This window comes from Colobus angolensis, unplaced genomic scaffold (genome assembly GCF_000951035.1).
Source record: "Colobus angolensis palliatus isolate OR3802 unplaced genomic scaffold, Cang.pa_1.0 Scaffold36, whole genome shotgun sequence".
Taxonomy (NCBI): Eukaryota; Metazoa; Chordata; class Mammalia; order Primates; family Cercopithecidae; genus Colobus; species Colobus angolensis.
The window spans coordinates 86,788-106,811 of record NW_012116932.1 but is presented as its reverse complement, the minus strand read 5'-3'; the positions used below and the strand labels follow the sequence as shown (position 1 = coordinate 106,811).

General features: G+C 53.1%; 1 protein-coding gene across 1 annotated transcript in view; it reads left to right on the top strand.

Annotated features, from left to right (window-relative positions):
* Positions 1–20,024, top strand: part of CACNA1A (calcium channel, voltage-dependent, P/Q type, alpha 1A subunit) — a gene marked incomplete at its 5' end in the record, with an annotated part of 337,656 nt that overhangs the window by 293,255 nt on the left and 24,377 nt on the right. Inside the window, 7 exons of the mRNA XM_011953392.1 lie at positions 3,283–3,399; positions 3,733–3,798; positions 3,978–4,093; positions 6,709–6,859; positions 8,322–8,449; positions 10,949–11,045; positions 13,728–13,833. Coding sequence (XP_011808782.1) covers positions 3,283–3,399; positions 3,733–3,798; positions 3,978–4,093; positions 6,709–6,859; positions 8,322–8,449; positions 10,949–11,045; positions 13,728–13,833 — 781 coding nt within the window. The remainder of the gene's footprint in view (positions 1–3,282; positions 3,400–3,732; positions 3,799–3,977; positions 4,094–6,708; positions 6,860–8,321; positions 8,450–10,948; positions 11,046–13,727; positions 13,834–20,024) is intronic.

Below are 20,024 nucleotides of genomic sequence, written 5' to 3'. Positions count from 1 at the left end.
TCTCAGACGGATCTCTGCAGGACCCAGGGAAAGATCAGAACTGAACTGAGGGGATGAGGTGCCTGGGAGCAGTCGGGTCTGGCTTAAAACTGGGAGACAGGCTGGGCGTCGTGACTCAAGCCTCTAATCCCAGCACTTTGGGAGGCCGAGGCAGGAGGATCACCTGAGTTCAGGAGTTCGAGACCAACCTGACCAACATGGTGAAACCCCATCTCTACTAAAAAATACAAAAATTAGCCAGGCATGGTGGCAGGCACCTGTAATCCCAGCTCCTCAGGAGGCTGAGGCAGGAGAATTCACTTAAACCCGGGAGGCAGAGGTTGCAGTGACCCGCACTCTAGCCTGGGCAACAGAGTGAGACTCTGTCTTTAGGGGAAAAAAAAAAACTGGGCGATAGAGGTGAGCGAGTGCCAGGAAGGGGCCAGGTTGGGGGAAGAGAATAGGTGTGGGCATAGCAAGTTTGAGGTGCCTTTAGGACAGCCTGAAATAAGTCAGACAGGCAGGTGTTGTGGGGGCTGGAGCTTGGAGCTGAGGTTTACAAGTAGTAGTAGGACTTTTCTGGAGCCCTTAGGTGGGTGGTCTCCATATCCTTCTGAGCACTTGAGGGACACCTGAGCACAGCACTGGAAAAGAAAAGAGCTGTCCTCATGCCTTCCAGGGGCTGTGTCCCACCCCCATCACATTCTAGCCAGGAAGTTCAGGGGAGGTGTTGAGGAGAGGAAGCTGCACCTCCCAGGCTGTGGATTGAAATGTGGAAGGCAGGAAGAAGGAACTTGTCAGAAGTTCTGGGGGCAGTGGAAAGACTTGGTACAGATGCAGGAAGAGGTGGAGGGTGGGTGAGGGCAGACTAGTACCCTTCCCCCACTGCCCCAAACCCTTCCCGTCTCCACCCCTACCTCCCTCGTGTGTCTCCTCCCCCACTTGACTCCAAGAAGGGGAGCATGTTTTCCGCATGCATATCCCTGCCAGATCCCTGGCTTTTGTGCATGGTTGCAAGCTTCCCCTGCCCTCCCCCAAACCCCGCTCCTGAGGCTGCTTCCAGGGTCCGCCTGCCTTCGCATGCCTGGCCGAGTCCACATGTTATGATCCACCCCATGAAAGGGATGGCTTGTACTCTGGGGTTGAAAGGGAGGGGGCTGGGGATACCTGAGCCATCGGCCCCATCCCCAGGTGGAGCTGGGTGGCCAGGCAGGGATGGGGGTCAGGGCAGCAGGGCACAGAGAGTGACTCTGTTAGCCAAGCTGGGTTTGGGGGCTTGTTCGAGGCACTGGAGACATTCTCACAGCAGTTGAGCCCAGTGTGGTCAGGGTAGGATCCCCCGCCCCCTTCTCCATCCTAGAGGCCTAAGGACACACTGACGTGTCCCAGAGAGCATCCTAGACGTTGCCATCAAACCCAGAGGCCTCTTGCCAGCCTCAGAAATTCCTTGAACTCCAGTCCTTGCCTCTCAGCTCCCAGGCCAAAGCTAGCACAAGACACAGATCTGGCAGCCAGAAAGCCCTCTGGAAGCCACCAAGTAGGATGCCCATGTAATTCGTCACCCAAACTAGGACACTTCTGAAACCAGGAGGGAGGCTGTGACGATACGGTCACCCTGTGCCATTTTGGGGGGTGAAGGTCAGACCAAGTTAAATCTTGCTACGTGGCCTGTAGCAAATCCTACAAATCCCATAGAACAAGTCTCATTAAGCGTCTTCCCTTAGTGTGGAGAGACCCTCTGCTCCTCCTGCCTTCACCCTGCTGGGTACTGGCCAGCGAAGGAGGGTTTCCATGTCTGCCTGAGGCTGGGGTCTCAAACTCAAATGCCTCTGGGGGCCAAGCAGACACCAGTCAACCAGGAAAGCAAGTGCCATTTCTAGAACCTGCGGACCTTAGAAAACTGGAGAGCATGTGGCCTGCTTTCAGGGAGCAATCGCAGCAGGCCTGGGGTTGCCAGAAAGCCAGATTGGTGGGCAAAATCTCTTGATTTTTAAACAATGGCAATAATTTTTAATTAAAAACAAGGACAAATGAAAAAACACTGCTCAGGCCCAACAAAACAGTTTTACTAGCTAGATTTGACCCACTCGTGACTTTGAGACTCCAACCCCCACCCCACCAAGGTCCCTTGAAGTCCCACGATGGCCACTTAACACTGGCAGTCCATGTTCACCATCTCCAGCTGGTCTCCTCCCTGACTCCCCAACTCTCTGGCCCCCTGGTTCTTCTAGCTTGGGTGGGAGGAGGCAGAGGCAGTGACTAGACAGGGGGTTTTTGAGCAGAGGCAGTGGCCACCCAGGGAGGTCCTGGGGGCAGGGATGGCCCCACCTCCCAGCCCCCAGCACCCGCCCCTTGGTGGGCCCGGGCTGACTTCTGAGCTCACCCACCCATGGGAGCTGAGTGCTTCCTGCTTCCTGCAGGCCTGGTCCCGTGCTACTCCACCCAGCCCCAGAAGCTGAGAAGCCATCCCTGAGAGGGGGGAAAAGGGCCCCAAATGCATCTTCTCCGACTCAGCGGGCAGCGAGGACTCACCCTGCAGCCGAACAGTCCCAGCTCCCTCCCGTCCTCCCCATTCCCGCTCGCCAAGGGGGTAAGAAAAGATGCTCTTCCGCTTCTCCCAATTGGCTCGAGCCGCTGCTCCTCTTGGCCGTGGGGTGAGGTCAGGGCGGGCAGGAGCGGGTGGGCAGCTCGGCAGGGCAGGGCAGGGTGCCCGGTGAGTCCCGTGACAGATGCATTTCTGGCCCGGAGCGTAACATGCCCTCGGAACCCGCACATGTCCACCAGGCCTGAGCGTGCTGGCGACCTCCACCCCCACCCCCGCCCTGGTGTTTGTGCATCGTACACGTGTGATAGATTCCGCAACTTGACCGGCTTGTGTCCTTTCGTCTCAGTGCATTTGGTTGTTGGGAGAAACTAAAACCATCTCGATTTTTTTCCTGATTGGATGATTCGGATATATTTTCTTTTTCTTGTTCTTTTGTTATTTCTTCCCCATCCCCGTTCCTTTTTCCTCCTTCCTTTTTCGTTCCTTTTCCCTGTTGCGGGTGGGGCTGGCAGGGAGGGCTTATGCTTTTGAGTTGATGCCTTTTCCTCCCTCCCACCCTCTCTCTCCCAACATTATTCCTTTTTCGAGTTTTTCCTCCGCATCATTGCATTAATAGTGCTTTCTCTCCCCCTCCTTATTTGGGGTCTGGCTTGCTTTTTTCCTGTTGGTTGGCTTCATGTAGGGGCCTCTGTGAGTGGTGACAGCTCTGAGCCCTTTGAGGTGGGTGGATGGTCACCCCTTTTCCTCCATCTCCCCAGAATAACTTCATCAACCTGAGCTTTCTCCGCCTCTTCCGAGCTGCCCGGCTCATCAAACTTCTCCGTCAGGGTTACACCATCCGCATTCTTCTCTGGACTTTTGTGCAGTCCTTCAAGGTGAGTCCTCATCCCCACTGCTGGCCCAGGGCTGCGGGGGTGACCCCCTTGCTCTGGCTGAACATAGAAGTCAGATTGGAAGTGCCTCTGTGATGTAGTCATGCAGAGAATCTGTTATCTCCAGGGCTCTTGTCTAACTTCCTGCCCCTGGTGTGTCTTCAGAGTTGTAAGGGCCTCATCCTAGAGCCTCCAGAGATGCCCACCTGCCCTGGCAGGACTCTGGCACAGCATGTGGCCACCCAACCCAGTGGGGCAGAGCACTGGGACAAGGGAGGAAGACAGTGTGGCTGAGGGACCCCCAGCACTCTTCTTCATTACCTTTTTCCCCACCAGGCCCTGCCTTATGTCTGTCTGCTGATCGCCATGCTCTTCTTCATCTATGCCATCATCGGGATGCAGGTGAGTGCCATGCCCCTAAGGTTCCCAGAGCCTTCCAAGGCCCAAGGAGGGCAGCCACCCTTAGAAAGGGGTGGGTCAGAGGAGCCTGGTCCACAGAAGCAGCCATGGAGGTTGAGCTGGGTTTCCCAGAAGCCACTGGAGGAATGGCAGCCCCTGGTCGTCACCCTCCAATTCTGCAGGTGTTTGGTAACATCGGCATCGACGTGGAGGACGAGGACAGTGATGAAGATGAGTTCCAAATCACTGAGCACAACAACTTCCGGACCTTCTTCCAGGCCCTCATGCTTCTCTTCCGGTAAGAAGGGGGCCTGCTCTGATAATTATGTTCCCGTGGGGTGGGGTGCGTCCTTCATCCTTCTGTTCCCATAGGGGATGTGCCCTCCTCTTCCAATGGAAGACGTGCCCTCCTCCTTCTCTTCCGGCAGGGGCGTGCCCTCACCCTTCTTTTCCGGTAGGGGGCGTGCCCTCCTCCTTCTCTTCCGGTAGGGGGCGTGCCCTCCTTTTCTGGTGTAGGGGTGGCCCGATGTGCTCTTAGCCTTCTTTTCCCGTGAGGCTGGAAATAGGCGTTTGGAGGCCCAGGAATCCTAGCAGGGCAGAAGCGGAGGGCCCTGGGACATAATCATGAAGGTCATTTTCCAGGCATTATCTCTGAATCTTCCTGATTACCCTGTGAGGAAGGGATTCTTGGCACCCCTATCCGACGATGAGAAGATAGGCTTCCAGACCATGAGGCTTGATTATTTGGTTCGTCATCTTGGCTGCACACAAAGTTCCTTCGTTTGTTCAGTGGAGGTTTATTGAGCACCTACAGCATGCCAGGCACTGCTGAAAAATGAGAATGCACCAGGAAATAGAGAAAAGAGACATTTTAAGCACTTTGGGAGCTAACATCCCCATGGGGAAGACGAATAATCAGGAAACAAATTAGAGAATGCTGGAAAAAGACAAATTTCAAGAATAAAGGAGAATAGGGCCAGGTGCAGTGACTCATGCCTGCAATCCTAGCATTTTGAGAGGCCAAGGTGGGAGGATCGCTTTAGCCCAGGAGTTTGAGACCAGCCTGAGCAACATAGTGAGACCCCGTATCTACAAAAAAATTTTTTTTAATTAACTGGGCATAGTGGCACACACCTGTAGTCCCAGCTACTTGGGGGGCTGAGGCAGGAGGATTGCTCCAGCCCAGGAGTTCCAGGCTACAGTAAGCTATGATTGTTCCACTGCACTCCAACCTGGGCAACAGAGCAAGACTCTCTAAAAACAAAAATATATATTTTTAATTTTTAAAAAAAGTTATAGTGGTGATAGTTGCATGATAATGTGAGTTTACTTAATGCCACTGAATTGTACATTTCAAAATGGTTAAGTTGATAAACTTCATGCTGTGTGTATTTTGCCACAGTAAAAAATATTAATAATAAATAATAATAATGTTTTTAATCTAACAACAGAGAAAGAATAGAGGGCCGGCAGGTTATGCCTCTCTGAAAGTGTGACATTTGAGAGAAATTGGCAAGGGAGGGAGCCAGTGGGTATATGGGGAAGGGCAGTCCAAGTCGAGGGGACTGCTTGTGTAAAGGCCCTGAGGCAGGAGTGTGGCTGGCATCTTTGAGGACTGTGAGGAGCCCAGCATACCTAGAACAGAGTGATCCAGGGAGAATATAGTATGAGGTGACTGTCACCTGCATGGAGGGGAGCTTTCTTTGTTTTCGTTTTTCTCTGAGACAGAGTTTCGCTCTTGTTGCCCAGACTAGAGTGCAGTGGTGTGATCTCAGCTCAGTGCAACCTGTGCCTCCCGGGTTCAAGCGATTCTCCTGCCTCAGCCTTCTGAGTAGCTGAGATTATAGGTTCCCGTCACCACACCTGGCTAATTTTTGTATTTTTAGTAGAGACGAGGTTTCACCATGTTGGCCAGGCCGTTCTCGAACTCCTGACCTCAGGTGATCCGCCCACCCCAGCCTCCCAAAGTACTGGGATTACAGGCATGAGCCCAGCCTGAGGGAAGCTTTTTTTTTTTTTTTTTTGAGATGGAATCTCCTTCTTTGTCACTCAGGCTGGAGCACAGTGGCGCAATCTCAGCTCACTGCAACCTCTGCCTCCCGGGTTCAAGCGATTCTCCTGCCTCAGCCTTCCAAGTAGCTGAGACTACAGGCGAGCGCCACCACGCCCAGCAAATTTTTTGTATTTTTCATAGAGACGGGGTTTCACCGTGTTAGCCAGGATGGTCTCGATCTCCTGACCTCGTGATCCGCCCGCCTTGGCCTCCCAAAGTGCTGGGATTACAGGTGTGAGCCACCACACCCAGCCAAGAGGGGAGCTTTTAAAGCATACCAGTGACCAGCCTGAGCAAAGCAGTGAGACCCCATCTCTACAAAAAAAAGTTTAAAAATTAGCCAGGAGTGGCGGCATGTGTCTGTAGTCCCAGCTACTCAAGAGGCTGAGGGGGGAGGATCACCTGAGCCTGGGAAGAGGCTGAGGGGGGAGGATCACCTGAGCCTGGGAAGTTGCAGTGAGCAGTGATTGTGCCGCTGCACTCCAGCCTGGATAACAGAGCAGGATCCTGTCAAAAAGGAGGGGCAGGCAGGGGATTGGAGGAGAGGGGGAGAGGGAGAGAGAAGGAAAAGAAAATAAAAAAACATACCAGTGTCCTCAAATCCCACCATAGACCAATTGAATCCAAGTCTGCTGGAAAGGGGCACGGGCATTGGTGTTTTTTCAAAGCTCTCTGTGGACTTCAATGCACAGCCAAGAAGGTGCATCTCTCAGCTCCCAGTAAAAGGAGGTGGTCCACCTGGGGCTTGCCTGGCCAGCTCCAGAGCCCAAGTGCTTGACGTGTGTGCTCCACCTCCCAGGGAGGTGTTGGTGCCCAGTCAGGGCTGGGTGCCCGAGTCTCTGATTTCTCACTGTCCTCAGGAGTGCCACGGGGGAAGCTTGGCACAACATCATGCTTTCCTGCCTCAGTGGGAAGCCGTGTGATAAGAACTCTGGCATCCAGTCTCGAGAGTGTGGCAACGAATTCGCTTATTTTTACTTCGTTTCCTTCATCTTCCTCTGCTCATTTCTGGTGAGTCTGTGGACACTGTGAAGGGCCGGCTGGATTCCCTAAGCCTGGCTTCCTTTCAGGGGAGTGGCTTTCTCTAGAATGTGGCTGTGTGGAAGGCTCGTTCACTCCAAGGCTTCTCTGAACCAGCCTGGGATCAGGTGACCCTGAGCATCTCACACTCAACACTGTTGACATTTGGGGGTGGCTGATTCTTTAGGGTGGGGCCATGCTGTGCACTGTATTGTATAGCAGCATACCTGTCCCCTCCCGACCAGATGCTAGCAACACACGCCACCCCTTCCTACTGTTGTGACAAGCAAAAATGTCTCCGGACATTGCCACATGCCCCAGGGGGTGGGAGTGGGAGTGGGGGACAGAATCCCCCATTTGAGACCCACTGAAAGATTTCAGCTGGGCGTAGTGGCTGACGCCTGTAATCCCAACACTTTGGGAGGCCGAGGTGGGAGGGTCACTTGAGCCCAGGAGTACAAGACCAGCCTGGGCAGTGTGGTATGAAACTCATCTCTTAAAAAAAAAAAAAAAAAAAAAATTGAATTAGCTGCACATGTGGTGCTGCACACCTGCAATCCCAGCTACTCAGGAGGCTGAGGTGGGAGGATCACTTGAGCTCTAGAGGTTGAGGCTGCAGTGAGCCGTGATCATACCACTGCACCCCAGCCGGGGCAACAGAATGAGATCCTGTCTCAAAAAAAAAGATTGATGGGAAAGAAATATCTCACTTTGGCCTTGTTGGGGGCAGATGTGGGAGGAGTTGGGATCAGGGTGGTTCTCTTGGTGTTAGTCCACATTTCAGAAGCCTCCCCTCCTTCTCACTGACTCTGTCTCTTTCCCTCGCTCTTGGTCTTTGTCTCTGTTTTTTGTTTTTTTTTTTCTTTTCTTTGAAATGGAGTCTCGCTCTGTTGCCCAGGCTGAAGTGCAGTGGCGAGATCTCAGCTCACTGCAGCCTCCACCTCCCAGGTTCAAGCAATTCTTCAGTTTCAACCTCCCAAGTAGTTGGGATTACAGGTGCACATGCCACCACACCCAGCTAATTTTTGTATTTTTAGTAGAGTCAGGGTTTCACCATGTTGGCCAGGCTGGTCTCGAACTCCTGACCTTAAGTGATCCGCCCACCACAGCCTCCCAAAGTGCTGGGATTATAGGTGTGATCCACTGCGCCCGGCCAGTCTTTGTCTCTTTGTGTCTCTCTCTCTCCATCTCTCTGTGTCTCTCTCTTCCTCTCCCCCATCCCTCCACTTGATCTCCCTCTCACTGGACCTCCTTGTGTGAGTGAGCATCACCTCTCTGACCCCGATCTCTGTCTGTCTCATTTCCTTTCCCCATCTTCTCTCTATCCCTCTCTCCATCTGGGTCTCTGTGTACATGTCTTTGGGTCTGTGTGTCTGTCTGTATCCTTCTCACTCACTCCTTCATTCCCTCGGTCTCTGCCTCCACTCTCTCTTGGTCCCCGGGGTCCCCACAGATGCTGAATCTCTTTGTCGCCGTCATCATGGACAACTTCGAGTACCTCACCCGAGACTCCTCCATCCTGGGTCCCCACCACCTGGATGAGTACGTGCGTGTCTGGGCCGAGTATGACCCCGCAGCTTGGTAAGAATTCATCCCGAATCCTCCAGCCACAATACTCGCCTCTCCCTGGAACTGGAACGCAGGCTAGGTCAGGCCCCAGACCCTGGAGCACAGAGCTCCTGGGATCCTAGCAGAGTCTCACAGGTTCAGTCAGGAGAGAAGATATAAGAATCATCGCCCTTGCATACCCCAGATTAAACTTGTAGGGTGCCGACCCTGCCCAGACCCTGGACTTTCTGGGAAATGAGGGAGGACGTCAACCATGAGCTGTCCCGAAGAGCCCTCTCCTCCTACGAGTCTCTCCTGTCTCTCACTGTGAAGTCTCCAGATGGTGAGGACGCATTAGCCAGGCTCCAGGGAGAAAACCAACAGCATCCCAGCCTCAGTTCTCTTGAGAGTGTGGGGAGGAGGGCTGGCTTACCCTTGGCGGACAGGATTAGCAGCAACATCAGAGTAGCAGAACTCAGCTCCCACTGGGACCTGTGAGCCTCGGAGTGAGAGGACATACAGGCCAGGGGAGGACACAGAGCCTCAGGGGCCCTTGAATCTTGGTGGCCACAGAGGGAGCGGGGCCAACTGGGTAGACACCAGAGGGGTCCCTCTCCACTGACGGGCAACGGTTTCAGGGGATAGGTTCCATCTTGTGCACGTGTTTTGAGTGCTCACCCAACACCAAGCCTTGAAGGTCACTCAGGCTTTATCCGAATACCTGGAGCCCACCAGCCACTGAGGATTTAGTTCAGCCTGGGCTTGGGGCCTGAAGAAGCATTACTGGGGGGCCCTCAGCAGCCTCAGCCCCGTCTTCCTCTGGCTTCAGCACCAGAGAGGAGGCACCCACGAGGAAGGTGGGCAAGAGGTGGTCTTGGCTGTTCCCATAGCCTCAAACAAGTCTTCCATGAGACCGAGAGGCTGTGGAGAACCATGGGGCTGGGGCTGGGCTTTAGCTGGTTCCTAACTCTTCTTCTTTTGATTTTAGGTCACAGCAGTTGGATGCTGTCCCCAAGTCCTCTATTCCACAAGACCCCCCACCCCTGTAGCCCATGTAGATTGTGGAGGAGGCAGATGCAGAGAGAACCCCGGGGGAGGTGCCCTGCAGTCCAGAACTCCTGGCACACCCCGACTGAAATCCTCCACCCTGGGTCTCCCCAGTGTCTGGGAATGTACTGGAGACCTTCACTTGTCCCAAGTCTCTCCCACTCCTTCAAGCCAGGGAGACCCCAGCCTCGGGCATCATGACCTCGCCGTGTGCCCAGGGAGCCCGTGTGAACCCACTGCCTGCACTAACCCCCTTTCTTCTCCTTTCAGCGGTCGGATTCATTATAAGGATATGTACAGTTTATTGCGAGTAATATCTCCCCCTCTCGGCTTAGGCAAGAAATGTCCTCATAGGGTTGCTTGCAAGGTTTGACTTCCACTAAAACCTGCTAGCATCCATGGAATGAGTGTGGCTTGGGGTTCTTCAATATATATATTTCATATATATATATATCTATATATCTCTAAAAAACAGAGCCATCTCTCTCTCTTGCATTAAACTAGAAAACTCTCTTAGCCAACAGAATGCAGTCATGTAGACTCGATAAAGCATGGAACATATTTCCCTCCTTCCCTTCAGCCTTCAGCCATCTTTGCTTGCTCTTAGCTGAAGCTGCCCATCCTGGGGTCTCCACGGCACCCCAAATCAGACACATCCCCTGGGGGATTGTAACTTTGCATTTCTCCCCCAACCATCACCTCCACTCTCTCCCCCTCCACCCCTCACCTCTCAAAGCCCCTAGCCCTCCTCCCCTCCCTGGCACCGGCCCCTCCTCCCCACCTAGGCCCCCTCAGAGACCAGCCTCAGCCAAACCAGAGAATGTGACCCAACTTTAGAAATGACAGTGACGGCCGGGCGCGGTGGCTCATGCCTGTAATCTCAGCACTTTGGGAGGCCAAAGCTGGAGGATCGCTTGACCCCAGGAGTTTGAGACCAGCCTGGGCAACATAGCAAGAACCCCCACATGCCTGTAGTCCCAGCTACTTGGGAGGCTGAGGCAGAAGGATTGCTTGAGCCCAGGAGGTGGAGGCTGCAGTGAACTATGATCACATCACTGCACTCCAACCCAGGCGACAGAGAGAGACCCTGTCTCTTTAAAGAAAAAAACAAAAAGGCAATGAACAAAAGCATGGCTCTAACTCTTCCAAAGTGAGAATCCCCCACTCCCCTGTGCATTCGTCCAGAACTGTAGCTCAGAGCCCAAGCTGAATCTGACTTTTCTCTTTTCTCTCTCTCTCCCTGCTCCCGAGCAGTGAAGTAATCTTTTTTTAATGACCTTTTCTTCCGTTTTTTTTCCTCCTCTTTTCCATTGATTTGAAATATCTATTTTATCATTCTCTGCATCTTTCTCTCTCTATTTTTTCGGCTCGTGTGGATTTCTGTTTTCTTTCTTCTGTTCCTCCCCACCCCTCTTCCTTTGGTTCTCTGTTCCCATTCCCCCCCGTTTTTTTTTTTTTTTTTTTTTTCGTTTTCGGTGCTGCCAGGGGCCGCATGCCTTACCTGGACATGTATCAGATGCTGAGACACATGTCTCCGCCCCTGGGTCTGGGGAAGAAGTGTCCGGCCAGAGTGGCTTACAAGGTAGACTACCCTTGCCGACCACCGACGTCCGGGCACTGGGTTTTTTTTTCTTCTTCTTCTTCTTCTTTTTTTTAGTGCTGACCAGAAACACCCGGCCGACTCTCTTTTTCCAACGTTTCTCTTCTTTTTTGTTTTTGATTCTTTTTTTTCTTTTCTCGAGTAAACTGATCATGATCATCCCTTGATTCTAAGCAGCACACTGTGTCCGTCCTTTCTGATGAGTGTCTTCGTGTTTTGAGACTCCATTATGGCCGACACGCTGGGGGGAGGGGGAGGGGAGCGCCCAGGTCCCCTTGCACCTGGTCTCCCAGGTACCAAATTGGAAACAAACATGCTTCTTCAGGAAGTCAAAACCCACGCCTCCCACTTCTGCCCACCCAGAGCGGCCCCCATGCCCAGGCTGGGGCAGGCGCCTTGCAGAGAGGGGCTTTAGCCCCCAAAAGCAGGGGAAGTCCCGGTCCCATCTTTTGTGCCTCGAGCCCCCAGGTCCCCGCCCCTGCCACGCATACCTGAAGCTGATCTCTGACCTAGGGCCTTGGGGGATTCGAGACCTTCCAAGAAGCACCAAGAACCTCTCTTCCCCTCCCTTCCCTCCCCTGGAGTTTTGTCCCAGCCCCCGTCCCTAATCCCCCCAAGACACCCCAACATGCCTCTCCATTGTTCCAGAGTGGGCAGGCGGCCGCAGCTGGACCCCTGGACGGTGGCACACTGATGCAGGCCATGCACGCTGCCTTGGCGGGGCCTGGGGCGGGCAGGCACCATGGCCGACGGGGGGTGGTGCATGCTGGCTGAGAGAGCAAGCGTCCTGCCGCCAAGCGGCTGGGCCGGGCCACCCCTCCAGATCCCCGTCCTGGAATCTCCCTTGGCGCCCAAGGACAGATGCTCTGTTCCCTCCACTCATCCACAAGAAGTTCAGGGATGACCCCTAAAGATTCTCCCTGCCCAAAAAATATTACCCCATCATCCTATTCTCCCATCCACCTTGATCTTCCCTGCGTCCCCATCCATCAGTGCTATTTGTACCCGCCCCATGTTACCGCCTCCCCACCTCATTCCTTTCCTTCCTCTGTGTACCCCTCCTCACCTAACCTCTATGTCTCCCCTCACTTCTCAATCAAAGCCGGGGACAAGGTTGTCCCACCAGCATCTCAGACAATGAGCCTCTCCTGGCACCTGTCGCTCCACCCCCCACACCCCCACACACACAGTTTTCCTCAAGTCGCTTCTGTCTCTGCTTAGATGAATGTGTGCGCATGTGCAAGAGAGGGACAGAAAGCCCTTCCTCTCCCAGTCTTTGTGCAGGCCACCATGGGTCCATAAGACAACTGTGTGCAAATGTGAAAAAGGCACCCTTTCCACAGAACATGTCTGTTGGAAAATTGTTGCAATTCACCAATGTGGTGAGAACAAGACACTTTTTTTCTATCAGCTGAGAAGCTGTTATAGTTAATACACAAATCAGGGGCTGGGTGTGGTGGCTCATGCCTGTAATCCTAGTGCTTTGAGAGGCTGAGATGGGAGGACCACTTGAGCCCAGTTTGCAATTAGCCTGGGCAACATAGCGAGACCCAATCTCTACAAAAAGAAAAAATACTTTAATAAATAAATAAATACATACATCTATCATTTCCAAGACAGGAGCCCTTTGTGCAGTGTACAACCTGCACAACTGTGCACAGTGGCCCAGTCTGTGGGTGTTTCTCTATTTCCCACCTCCTTCCCCACCCTGCGCCCAGTGTCCCTTCTACTGTCCTGCTCTGGATTTACCATACCCCTCCCCATCTTCAGCTCTGTGTTTCCTGCCCACATGTGTCTGAATCACCACCCAAGTCACCCTCACCCCCCTTCTCTGTGCCACCTCAGCCTGGGCTGGTGCACACCAGCCCAGCATCCTCTCCCATGCCACCAAGCATGGTGGACAGAGCCCCTGCCTGGGACATGGGGATTCTTTTCTTCCCTGGGCTGGAAGGGAATGCCCCTCACCCCTTCCCCCTGCCATTGCACAGAGAGCCAAGATCCGGACACGTCCCTGAGATACACTTCCCACGGAGCTATGAATGAGTCTCGAGATTCCGTCTGCATGCACCCCTGTCTGTGCTGTTCTGTGTCACAGCCTTGCTGCATGCCTGCGAGGGGCCTGCCCCGTCAGTGGGGGGCTGCCTGCCTGCTGCTTCTCAGAGGAATGATGTGGTCTGTGCCCATCTGGTCTGTCCTGGTCTGGGCCAAGACAGGGGTTGGGGGTGGGGAGCCGGCGGCGCCCCCCACCAGCGGCTGTGGTTCTGGCCCCCTCAGCCTTGGCTGTTGCACGCGCTGCTCAAATCCAGCTTGTGCTCTTTTTCTTTGGGGTCAGACCGAAACAGGGCCGTCCAGAAGAACTCTGGGGCAGGGCGGGGGTGGGGCAAGGATTGAGGCTAACCCTGGAAATGCCAGCTCTCAGGTCAAGCAGGTAGGGGGAAGAAGGAGAGGGCAGGGGACCAGAAATACAGGATAGCCTTTTGTGCCCTCCCTACGGGCCACCAAGAGAAACAGAGTACTGGGACAGGTAACCTGAGTAAGGGACACCTCAGCCACTGCAGCCTTCAGAGTTCTTCCTGAGACTCCCTGGGTAGGGGTGGGTGTGGCTCACGGGAGACCCAGGAGAGATGCCTGGGAATGACTGCGCTTGCCTTCGGTTTTCTGTAGCGGCTTCTGCGGATGGACCTGCCCGTCGCAGATGACAACACTGTCCACTTCAATTCCACCCTCATGGCTCTGATCCGCACCGCCCTGGACATCAAGATTGCCAAGGGTAAGGAAGGGACAGGGGCGGGTGCAGACAGGCGGGACAGGGTGGAACCGGAGATCTCCCTCCCTGCCCCAAACTAGAGGAGCTGCTGTCACCGCCCAGATTTTCATTCACATTCACACTTCCATTCAATCGTTCCATAGCGTTTTTTGGGGTTTTTCGTTTGGGTTTTTGTTTGTTTGTTTTTGTTTTCTTTTTTTTTGAGACAGAGTCTTGCTCTGTTGCCCACGCTGCAATGCAGTGACATGATCGCAAGTCACTGCAACCTTGACCTCCCAGGCTCAAGTGATCCTTCCACCTCAGCCTCCCCAGTAGCTGGGACTACAGGCACACACCACCACACTTGGCTAATTTTTGTGTGTGTGTGTGTGTCTGACGGTTTCCCTCTGTAACCCAGGCTGAAGTGCGATGGTGCAATCTTGGCTCATTGCTACCTCCACCTCCTGGGTTCAAGCGATTCTCCTGCCTCAGCCTCCCAAGTAGCCGGGATTATAGGTACATATCACCACACCCGGCTAATTTTTTATATTTTGGGTAGAGACAGGATTTCACCATGTTGGCCAGGCTGGTCTCGAACTCGTGACCTCAAGTGATCCACCTGCCTCGACCTCCCAAAGTGCTGGATGACAGGCGTAAGCCACTGTGCCCAGCCTGTTTTTTTTTTTTTTTTTTTTTTTGAGATGGAGTTTCGCTCTGTTGCCCAGGCTGGAGTGCAGTGGCATGATCTTGGCTCACTGCAACATCCACCTCCCAGGTTCAAGCGATTCTCCTGCCTCAGCCTCCCAAGTAGCTGGGACTACAGGTGCCCGCCACCATGCCTGGCTAATTTTTTGTATTTTTAGTAGAGACAGGGTTTCACCATGTTAGCCAAGATGGTCTCGATCTCCTGACCTCGTGATCCACCCGTCTCAACATCGCAAAGTGCTGGATGACAGGCGTGAGCCACTGTGCCCAGCCTAATCTTTTATATTTTTTTATAGAGATGAGGTTTCATCAGGTTGCCCAGGCTGGTCTCAAACTCCTGGGTTCAAGCAGTCCTCCCACCTCGGTCTCCTAAAATGCTGGTATTACAGGCATGAGTCACCACACCAGGCCCATTTGCAGATATTTAGTGCACCCCTTCAATGTGCCAGAGACCTGTCCAAGCATGGGGAACCCAGCAGCTTACACTTTAGGTGGACGGGGAGGCCGCCACTGAGGAGGTGAGGCAGTGTCTCGTGGATCCCTGGGGGGAAGGTGCTCCAGGCAGAAGGACTGGCAAAGGCCCTGACAGGGGGGTGAACAGGGGACACCTGGGGTATTGAGCTGACTCACCTTCTGAGTGAGGGCGTGCCACGCAGGTTCAGAACAGAGGAGAAGCCTGACCCAACTCACATTTGAACAGGTTCCCTCCGGCCACTGAGGGGATGAGGGACCGGAAGGAGGCCAGGGTCGGGGCTGCTGATATCATCCGGGTGGAGACAGGACAGTAGCTTAGAACTAGGAGTAGGCCGGGCATGGTGGCTCACGCCTGTAATCTCAGCACTTTGGGAGGCCAAGGTGGGTGGATCAGTTGAGGTCAGAATCACCAGCCTGGCCAATATGGTGAAACCCCCGTCTCTACTAAAAATACAAAATTTAGCCAGACCTGGTGGTGGGTACTGTAGTCCCAGCTACTCGGGAGGCTGAGACAGAACAATTGATTGAACCTGGGAGGCGGAGGTTGCAGTGAGCCGAGATCACCCCACTGCACTACAGCCTGGGAGACAGAGCAAGACTCTGTCTCAAAAATAAAATTAAATTAATTAACTGGACATGGTGGCATATGCCTGTGGTCCCAGCTACTCAGGAGACAGAGATGAGAGGATTGCTTGAAGCCAGGAGTTTGAGGCTGCAGTGAGTCATGATTGCACCACTGCCCTCCAGCCTGGGCGACAGAATGAGATCCTGGCTCAAAACAACAAAAAGAAAAAGAAAAAAAAAATTTTTTTTAAGCTGAGAAGGGGCTGGGCGCGGTGGCTTACACCTGTAATCCCAGGACTTTGGGAAGCCAAGGTGGGTGGATCACGAGGTCAGGAGATGAAGACCAGCCTAGCCAACATGGTGAAACCACATCTCTACCAAAAATATAAAAATTCCGGGTGTCATGGTGGGCGCCTGTAACCCCAGCTACTCTGGAGGCTGAGGCAGGAGAATCACTTGAACCTGGGAGACAGAGGTTGCACTGAGCCAAGATGGCACCACTGAACTCCAGGCTGGGTGACAGAGCAAGACTGTCTCAAAAAAAAAAAAAACGCTGAGGCCAGGCGCAGTGGCTCACGCCTATAATCCAAGCACCTTGGGAGGCCAAGGCAGGCAAATCACGAGGTCAAGAGATCAAGACCATCCTGACTAACATGGTGAAACCCCGTCTCTACTAAAAATACAAAAAATTAGCCAGGTATGGTGGCACACGCCGGTAGTCCCAACTACTCAGGAGGCCGAGGCAGGAGAAATTGCTTGAATCCGAGAGGTGGAGGTTGCAGTGAGCCGAGATTGCACCACTGCACTTCAGCCTGGGTGACAGAGCAAGACTCTGTCTCAAAAAAAAAAAGGCCGGGCGCGGTGGCTCACACCTGTAATCCCAGCACTTTGGGAGGCCGAGACGGGTGGATCACAAGGTCAGCAGATTGAGACTATCCTGGCTAACACGGTGAAACCCCGTCTCTACTAAAAATACAGAAAAATTAGCTGGGCATGGTAGCGGGCGCCTGTAGTCCCAACTACTCGGGAGGCTGAGGCAGGAGAATGGTGTGAACCCAGGAGGCGGAGATTGCAGTGAGCCAAGATCGCGCCACTGCACTCTAGCCTGGGTGACAGAGTGAGACTCTACCTCAAAAAAAACAAAAAAAAAGTGCTGAGAAGGCTGGACATGGTGGCTCACACCCGTAATCTCAGGATTTTGTTGAGGCCAGGGACAGTGGTTCATGCCTGTAATCTGAGCACTTTGGGAGGCTGAGGTGGGTGGATCATTTGAGGTCGGAAGTTCAAGATCAGCCTGGCCAACATGGTAAAACCCCATCTCTTCTAAAAATACAAAAATTAGCCAGGTGTCGTGGCGTGTGCCTGTAATCCCAGCACTTTGGGAGGCTGAAGTGGGTGGATCACTTGAGGTCAGGAGTTCAAGACCAGCCTGGCCAACATGGTAAAACCCCATCTCTACTAAAAATACAAAAATTAGCTGGGTGTGGTGGCAGGCACATGTAATCCCACTTACTCAGGAGGCTGAGGCAGGAGAATCACTTGAACCTGGGAGGCAGAGGTTGCAGTGAGCCAAGATCACATCACTGTACTTTAGCCTGGGCGACAGAGCAAGACTCTGTCTCAAAAAAATAAATAAATAAATAAATAATACTGAGCGATTCCCCCAAAGACCTAGCTCAGGGCTCACTCTCCATCATTAGGGGGAAAGAAGAAGGGGAGGCCAGGGAGGCAGGCAGAGACCAGGGCAGTGTGAGCTCCTGGAGGCAGTTTCCATGCTTAGAAGGGCGGCTTCAGGAGGAAGGGGACCAGCCACGTCAGGCACTGCCCAGAGGCCAAGGATAACGAGGATTACAAGTGACTGGTCATTATGATCACTTTGACCAGGGCAGCTTTGGCGGAGAGGTCAGGGGTCCCCTGTCTGGAGTGCATTTCAGAGGCCTGAAAGGGGATGTGATGTGACTTGGGAGCTGATTAAGGACAGCAGGGCAGAGAGAGAGGCGCACAATTGCCAGAAGAAATGGGGACCTGAGGCTCACACCTGTAATCCCAGCACTTTGGGAGGCCGAGGAAGGTGGATCACTTGAGGCCAGGAGTTCGAGACCAGCCTGGCCAACATGGCGAGACTCCATCTCCACTAAAAGTACAAAAATTAGCTGGGCGTGGTGGTGCACACCTATAATCCCAGCAACTTGGGAAGCTGAGCACAAGAATGGTTTGAACCCAGGAGGCAGAGGTTGTGGTGAGCTGAGATCAAACCATTGCATTCCAGCCTAGGGGACAGAGCAAGACTCTAAAAAAAAAAAAAAGAAAGAAAGAAAGAAGGAAAAGAAAAACAAACGGGACCAGAGAGAAGGAGCGGGTGGGAGAAGAGCGGGTGGATCGTCCAACAGGTGGGAAGGGGCTGAGCCCAGCTGAAACCACTGGGAAGTCAGGAGGAGGAAAGACTGAGCCTCGGGACACATTTTCCTTCCAGGGTCTTGAGAGGAAGAAGGGAGGAAGAGCCAAGGCCACATGGCAAGACTCAAGGAGGAAGTGGCAGGGAAGGTGGGGGACTGGAGGGGTGGAGGACGGATATTGTTAGTGCCAGGAACAAAGTGAAGGTAAAGAGAGCACAAGGAGGTTGGGCGCAGTGGCTCACACCTGTAATCCCAGCACTTTGGGAGGCCGAGGCAGGAGGATCACTTGAGGCCAGGAGTTTAAGACCAGCCTGGCGAACACAGAGAGACCCCATCTCTATAGAAAATTTTAAAATTAGGCAGGTGTGGTGATGGGCAGCTGTAGTCCCAGCTACTTGGGAGGCTGGAGTGGGAAGATCACTGGGGACCGGGAGGTCAAGACTGCAATGAGCTATGTGATGACCACAGATATAGCGGCTTAAGACACACCCATTTGTCAGTTCACAGTCCCGTAGGTCAGAAGTCCAAGAAGCTGTACTGGGCTGTCTGCTGAGGGTCTCACGAGGCTGAAATCAAGGTGTCAGCCAAGCTGGGCTCCTCTCTGGAGGATCTGGGGGAGAATGTACTTCCAGGTTCATTCAGGTGTTGGCAGAATTCAAGTCCTTGTGGCTGTAGGACTGAGGTCTTGTTTTATCACTGGCTTTTTCGCTTTTTGCTCCTGGAAGTGCATGTATCCTCCATGTGCTCCCATTCTCTCCAACTTCCCCATCTGCCATCAAGCAGAGAGAATATTGTGCTTTTCAAGGGCTCACCTGATTGGGGCAGGCCTACCCTGATCATCTCTGTATTTTGAGGTCAGCTGACTTGATAACTTTTTTTCTTGAGACAGAGTTTCACTCTTGTTGCCAAGACTGGAGTGTAGTGGTATGATCTCAGTTCACTGCAACCTCTGCCTCCCAGGTTCAAGCAATTCTCCTGCCTCAGCCTCCCGAGTAGCTGAGACTACAAGTGCCTGCCACCACGCCCAGCTAATTCTTTTTGTATTTTGTATTTGTAGTAGAGACAGGGTTTCACAAGGTTGGCCAGGCTGGTTTTGAATTCCTGATCTCAGGTGATCCACCCGTCTCAGCCTCCCAAAGTGCTGGGATTACAGGTGTGAGCCACCGTGCCCAGCATTTTTTCTTTTTTTTGAAACGGAGCCTCATACTGTCACCCAGGCTAGAGTGCAGTGGTGCAATCTTGGCTCCCTGCAACCTCCACCTCCCAGGTTCAAGTGATTCTTCTGCCTCAGCTTCCCGAGTAGCTGGTATTACAGGCATGCGCCACCATGCCTGGCTAATTTTTTGTATTTTTAGTAGAGACAGGGTTTCACCATTTTAGCAGGATAGTCTCGATCTCCCGACTTCGTGATCTGCCCGCCTCAGCCTCCCAAAGTGCTGGGATTACAGGCGTGAGCCACCTCACCGGGTCTCTGGTATTTTAATTGTATCTGCAAAGTCCCTTCATAGCCTGGGCAGTGATTCCTAGATTAGTGTTTGAATAAACAGAATCTTGGCGGAAGGGCAGGTTTGAATTCTGCCTACCACAGTTCCTTCATCTGTACAACGGGTCTAACAACACCCCCACTCTTCGCATGTAATGCCATCGTAACTCCGCTGCTCTGGCACTCTGAGGATCTGTGTTCAGGAGTCCTAAAACCACCCACAGGTTCAGTGATCCCCTGGAAGAACTCAGAACTAAGAAAAGGTTTTATACTCACAGTTTATTGCAGTGAAAGAATACAGATTAAAATCTGCAAAGGGCCGGGCGCGGTGGCTCACGCCTGTAATCCCAGCACTTTGGGAGAGTGAAATGGGCGGATTGCTTGAGGTCTCGAACATGGTGAAACCCTGTCACTATTAAAAATACAAAAATTAGCCAGGCGTGGTGGCTGGCGCCAGTAATCCCAGCTACTTGGAAGGCTAAGGTACGAGAATCACTTGAACCCGGGAGGCAGAGGTTGTAGTGGGCCGAGATCCTGCCACTGCACTCCAGGCTGGATAGAGTGAGAATCTATTAGGAAAAAAAAAAAAAAAA